Source organism: Lathyrus oleraceus, chromosome 6, assembly GCF_024323335.1.
Source record: "Lathyrus oleraceus cultivar Zhongwan6 chromosome 6, CAAS_Psat_ZW6_1.0, whole genome shotgun sequence".
NCBI lineage: Eukaryota > Viridiplantae > Streptophyta > Magnoliopsida > Fabales > Fabaceae > Lathyrus > Lathyrus oleraceus.
In genome coordinates, this window is record NC_066584.1 from 415,993,834 (window position 1) to 416,000,784 (window position 6,951).

General features: G+C 30.4%; 1 protein-coding gene across 2 annotated transcripts; it reads left to right on the forward strand.

The window, feature by feature from the left end:
- Window positions 1-797: 797 nt before the first annotated feature.
- On the forward strand, window positions 798-6,951 carry LOC127093243 (type IV inositol polyphosphate 5-phosphatase 3). Of its 2 annotated transcripts, XM_051032151.1 has the most exons (11): window positions 798-936; window positions 3,322-3,375; window positions 3,510-3,627; window positions 3,960-4,022; window positions 4,141-4,213; window positions 4,373-4,477; window positions 4,631-5,483; window positions 5,591-5,775; window positions 5,961-6,069; window positions 6,175-6,314; window positions 6,441-6,951. In XM_051032151.1, exons 2-11 carry the CDS (start codon window positions 3,328-3,330, stop codon window positions 6,649-6,651), a joined length of 1,905 nt encoding a protein of 634 aa, XP_050888108.1. In that variant the 5' UTR covers window positions 798-936; window positions 3,322-3,327; the 3' UTR covers window positions 6,652-6,951. The 2 variants fall into 2 exon arrangements, with proteins under 2 accessions (XP_050888108.1, XP_050888109.1); XM_051032152.1 differs by lacking the exon at window positions 798-936 and having other exon boundaries at window positions 3,143-3,375.

Below are 6,951 nucleotides of genomic sequence, written 5' to 3' on the forward strand. Positions count from 1 at the left end.
TATATATATATATATTATATATATATATATATATATATATATATATATAATATATATATTATTAAAGAAATAATTCAGTTAAAAAACATAATTGAGATAAAAAAAGTGATTTATTTTTAAATAAAAAAATAAAATAGGCAAGAGGACACCACTTTTAATAAAATAATAATATAAACTGAAACGGTTGTAATTCGATGCAGAAATCTGAATTAATTTACTCATTAATTTTCAACATAAAATCGGTAGAATAAATTTTATATTTTTAAAATAATAAAAAAACATGACACCGTCAAAAAAATATACCTCAATCTCAATTTTTAGTTATGTAAAATTGTTATCATTAAATATATTATTTAGAGGAATGAACCCCATCTAAAAGTCATTTCAAAAGGATATTAACATACAAAATTCTATAAAATTCCACCATGCACCTCAAACCATACAGAAACTAATTTGAGGAGGCCATAGATTTATAGATTTAGAATCTATAAGAAAGACTCTTTATAATTTTTATATATTTAACAAAACCAGATAATATTTTTCTTTTATAAAACTACTATTAAATACTTTTTTTGTCACTAAAAAACATTATGGGTTCGCCATTGATGAAATCCTAAAACTTTTTCAAAATACTTTTTTGATGTCTGAATTCATACGACTCATACAAGATTAATGTTTTTATTTACTTTAAAGCAATCAATCATAGAGTAGACATAATGTAAAAACAAAAGCCACGTGTAACATAAATATTATTAATTGGAATAAAATGATGGAAAGGTGTTTCACCCATCTTTTTCCTAAAGCTATTTATATTTTAGTTTCTACTTTCATAAAGTGTGAATTTGCCACTGAAATTTAGAGTGACATTTTTTCTCCTCACTACCAAGAATTTCAACAACCGACGGTTGCAGCAGTTGACGAAGAAACACTAACCTGGTAATTAATTTCATATCAACTATTTTCTTTAACTTTCTTCTTATACTTCTCTATTAATTATTTTGTATGGTTTAAGATCTAAAATTTCAATAGTTAAACTTCATGTCTAGTCTTGTCTCGTTTTTTTCTTACTCGATAGTTTTGTCTGTTTAAACAAGAAAGTTTACATTAATAATATCGATATGTTAGTGTGTTGTTCATACTTTTTCATAGATAGTTTTCTCTTCTTCTCAAAGAAATTGTTCAAGAGGGGCTTGGGATTTCTTAATCAAACAAACTAAAGTTCGAGATAAAGCCTATGCTTTTAGAATATTTTAAAGAATTTAATCAACAAATATCTAATTTAATCATAGAGTTTAAGTTCCGTGTTTGAGAAATTAATTCACAAATCTTCTGCCACCCCCTCGTTATGCTTATTTAAAAGGTATAAATACACATGTTGCCTTTTTACTAGCATGTATATACTCCAATTTTAAGACCAATTTTTTTTATAAACTTTTACATGTTCTATAACATTTTTACAAAACTATTTCTATTAAGTTTATATTAAAAAATATATATATTTTATTTTCTATTATATCATTAAATATATAGACAATTACATAAAAATAATACACATTTATTTAAAATTTATTATTTCAACCATTTTTTTTTAATATAATTGAAATTTATAAAATATATAATTTGACAGGTGTATATTTGTTTACCAGACTAGATATTTCGCCACATAGATTTGAGGATAAGCCTGCTCTGACTTGTATACATCTTGCTTGCTGAATGCCAAATAGAACATTTGACACAAACACCATTTTAATATATATTTTTTATTTGCATTTTCAATATAGATTTTGTCATTTCTATTATGCGAAAGAAAAAAAATGACTTGTCCATTCTAATTTGGGACACTCTGGCTCTTGTACTTACAAATCACACCACTGTCACTAACTCTTGACTTGTCCATATAACGTTTTTTTTACTATTAATAGTTTTATTGTTTTATATTTTAAGAAAAGCATCTTTTCATTTTTATTTATGTTTTAAAAAATATGGCCATTATTAGCATAACCTTCTTAAAATTTTGAAGATTGTATATAGATTACACTCTTAATTTTATAAAATTAATTATTTTCACTTATAAATTTGACGTAATCTTCTAATTAGTCACGAGTAGCCAATTGTTCCATTAAATACAAAATTATTATTGCCAAGTCAAAATGACCATCCATTTAGATTTTTTTAAAAAAGAGGAGAAATGACACTATGCACTAAACTATTGTTTTTTTAATATAATTTTTTTAAATTAATGATTTTTAAAAATACACTCATTCAGGTATATAATCAATGCTTTCTTTTTCTTCTTTAGTTGAAAGCTAGATGGAAACATTATCATATGTCAGATATATAATAAATGCTTTCTTTTTCTTCTATAGTAGTAGCGGGGTCATCCTTATTATCCCTTCAAATCGATATTATTTTTTGATTTTTTTTTTCTTTCACGTTCTATATTCAACGAGATTGTGTAAAAAATGAAACATTGAAGAAATAAGTAAATCTAATGGAAAAAAAAATAATGAAATTCCTCTCTATATTTCTAACTAAATTTAACCATGAAGAAATTAGCAACAAAATTCATTAATCCATCTCTAAATTTAGCAACTCTATTTTTTCCCTAGTATTGAGACTCACAAGAAACTTATAAATTTAGATTAAAAATAATGTGTACAAGTCGGTTAATGTAGCGTACGGTATTAAAATGAAAATGTGACATAAAACAAAAAGAGGAAAATGCTGTGCCGTGAGTATCTAAATTGCCGACGTTAATTTGTCCTTGCATATGTATTTATTTGGAATTAGTGCCTAGTGGTGAAAAAAATATTGAAAACCAGAAATAAATCCCTTCATATCATAATTATTAATTTATTTTTCATAAAATTCAAATTCACTTTCGAACATTATACTACTTGATAAAATAACACAATAACACAGTAATAATTTTTAATTTGAAAAATAATTAACATCACAATCATCATTAATTTTATTATGTGACAGATTCATTCAAATATTTGCATGTGAATCCGTTATACAAAATCCAAACTTTGCAAGAAATCCTCATATAGTAGTTTATAGATTTTAATTTCAATTCCATAGTGTATAAAACAATCCCTTCAAATTGTATGACAAGACATTTTACCCCCCTAAAATAGTCAATACATTTATTGTTATTTTTTTCTCTTAAGAGTAAGACAACCTCATTTTTGTTTCATCTTCAAATCTTGTCTAAACATGTTATTGTTCCCTCTTCTCGTTCTCACTACTCTTGTTTTTTCCTTTCATTCTTTTCTTTAAGTTTCAGACTTCATTCTCTTATTCTGTTAATAATTTTAGACAGTGATGAAGCAGCAGCAGCAGCATCAACACTCAGCCCACAAGCAAAAACAGGTACTTGTTCTCTTTATCTTGATCCTTGCATGGTTTATTTCAATATTCTTGTGCAACTTGGTGTTTGTGAGTATTTGGAAACTGAGGTAAGGTAAATTGCAGTGAAATTGAGCTTAAATTGTTGTTGTTTGTAGAATTTATGGGCAACTATGGTGTTGCGCAAATGGCTTAACATTAGAAGCAAGAAGTCTGATTCTGTCGCTGACTCCGATGATAATGAGGATGACCCTGAAACTGACTCAGACAATGAAGGTTAGTTAGTCTATTGATTGATTTTTCTAATCTGTGTAACGGATTTAGGAGAATTCGGTGCATGTTTGGTTTCACGTTTGGAGCAAGCAGAGTTGATTCTGCAGAGTTGATTCTGGAGGTGTAGAATTGATTCTTTAGATTGGAAAAGTGGAATACTGCATATTCGTTTTATTTTATTAGAATTTGAAGTTTCACAATTATGGTTTGTGTATAATTGAGAATTGTTATTGTTTTGGGATCTAAGATACTGAATCTTGTGTGATGAATGATGATTCCTGTTCAGTTTGGTTTTTCTGTGATACGTCTTGATTTGAATTGGATGTGTTATGCAGAGTGGAGAAGTGGTTCGCGGTATAGGGACAGCAGAGAAGATGAAACTCCATCTGAATCATGTGGTATTTTATTTTCTTTCATATATGAAATTAATTAGTTATCTGAATTGCGAAAATTTACAGCACGCTTTTCTCGATTGCTTTATATGAAAACACCCTCTAAATTTCAAATGAACTGCAGAATTTCTCCCTGGCTTAAGGAGGCAAAAGTCGTTAACCGTAAGGTCTCAATATATAAACAAGAAGGAATTAAGGTTAGACACCGCTCTCGCTCTCGCTCTCGTGTTTGTTCAACAAGCAATAGCAAACTCTACTTGCAATGATTAGAAATTGTAGAAAACATAGCTTACTTGTTGTTGTTTCTCAAAAGCCTCTCATATTTCGATTCTGTTGCACATTTTTTTCTCTTTTAGAGTATGTGTTGGGACATGGAATGTCGGAGGAAAACTTCCGCCTAATGACCTTGATATTGATGATTGGCTAGACATTAACCATCCAGCTGATATATATGTCCTTGGGTAAGTTTCGCGTTAAGTTTTCACCTAAAGTCGAACATTCGGTCGTTTCTACTTTGTTGATATTGTAAAACTTTTTGCAGTGACAATATCAAAATTTCTTGATATTGTTCAATTTGTTTGGCTAAAAAGTTTCTTTTCACTTTGCAATTGCAGTCTTCAAGAGATTGTGCCTTTAAACACAAGTAACATTTTCGGGGCTGTAGATACTCGTCATGTACCGAAATGGGAAAACATTATTAAAGATACATTGAATAGAGTTCAACCAAAACCATCAAAGATAAAATCCTTCAGTGATCCTCCGTCACCGTCGAAGTTTAAACCATCAGATGATGCTCCAGATATTGAAGAAGAAGAAATCCTACTAGAAAGTGATGGTGATATTGGTGAGGAAATCCATCCTTTGGATGAAGGATATGAAGTATTCGACGGAATCACCGATAAACCAATCACACGTGAGTTGTTGAATACTAGTTCGAAGGATTCAAATGCTGCTGATATTGCTAACTCGCGAGTGATAGTTGATAATGATTTAGAGAATCAGTTATCTTATCAAAGGAGGTTGGATAGGCTAAACTGTTTACGTGACGAGGATTTATCGGCAATTATTGAAACGCCGTCTTCTCCACAGATTATTAAACTATCTAGAATGGTTAGTGGGACTGAAAGGATTGGATTGAGCTGGCCAGAGCCACCATTACATTTGTTAACTCATAGTGTATTGGAGAGAGCAACTTCTTTAAAACCTGTTAAATCGTTTAACACGACAAAGTCATTTAGAGCCACTGATTCTTTTAAATCAAAAACAGATGCCATGGATTTATTGGCTGAAATTGACCTTGAAGCTTTGATGAAGAGGAAAACAAGATCGTCGTATGTGAAGATAGTAAGCAAGCAGATGGTTGGAATTTACATCACCATTTGGGTTCGAAGGAGCGTGCGAAAACATATTCAGAATTTGAAGGTTTCCACTGTTGGTGTTGGTGTTATGGGCTATATTGGTAACAAGGTCTTTGAAATTTTCCTTTTTCTTTCTCATCAGTTGCTAAACATATATGAGAAATGTAAAAAATCGGATGATTATAAAGTTAAACTGTTTTTTTCGATATTTCTCAGGGATCAGTATCAGTGAGCATGTCTATATATCAGACACTTTTCTGCTTTGTATGCACCCACCTTACATCAGGTCAAAAGGAAGCAGATGAAATCAAAAGAAATGCCGATGTTCGTGAAATACATCAAAGGACTCATTTTTATTCACTTTCCGATATCGGACTTCCCAAAAGTATCTTCGATCACGAGTGAGTCCATGTTTTACTGTTGTTTTTCCTTTTTTATGTATCCTTGAATTATAGCTTGTCCAAAACTTCAAACATAGTAGTACATGGATATTGGCATTGTTGTGTGTCCTTTCACATTCTGTTTCTGCTATATGTTCTGTTTGAAATGATTATAATCATTTAATCAGATTCTAATTTATTTGCAGAAGAATAATTTGGTTTGGCGATCTGAATTACCGAATCAACTTGTCATATGAAAAAACAAGAGATCTTATCTCGAAAAAGCAGTGGTCGAAATTGGTTGAGAAAGACCAGGTAATGCTAATATACAACCTTCCATTAGATGATTTGTGTACTGCATGAGAGAAATGTATATTATATATTGACATTAACATCGACATCGACATCTTATTATAACAGCTTGCGAAAGAGCTAGAAAAAGGTGTATTTGATGGATGGTCAGAAGGGATGTTAAACTTTCCACCAACCTATAAGTACGAGGTTAACTCAGACAAGTACATCGGGGAGGAGCCGAAAGTTGGGAGGCGTACACCAGCATGGTATACTTTAATTTGTTTGATTTGAGATTCTTCGTAAATGTCTGGCTGTAAGCACTTAATTAAGTTGTTTATCCAAACAGGTATATCAAAATGTCTTTCTTTTTAATATTTGCGATTACTTTTCAGGTGCGATCGTATTCTTTCATATGGAAATGGAATGAGATTACTGAGTTACAAAAGGAATGAACTTAAACTTTCAGATCATAGACCTGTTACTGCCGCATATATTGCTGAGGTTGAGGTTTTCAATCCCAGGAAGCTACAGAGAGCACTTACATTCACTGATGCGGAGATCGGAAACGAAGAACTCATGAGTTATGGCACTTGGAATTTATAGCATAATCTGGACAGGTGAAGGAGCAACAATGCAAGCTATTCAAACATTTCAAATTCAGAGTCACTATACTAGATATTAATAAGTTTCTTCATTTGATATTTCTTATATATTTCTAAAGTCAAATCTTATAGAAAATATAGTTGCATGATTTGTACATCAGGTATCTTATGAACAGGTTTTAAAGCTTGGTTGTTAGATTGGATGTATACGTAAACTCTGCAATGTATTTTAAGAGCTTTCATAGGAAGCTTTGTGTATGTTTGTAAAGAATAAATAGAAAGCAATGTGTTGAAGATCCTA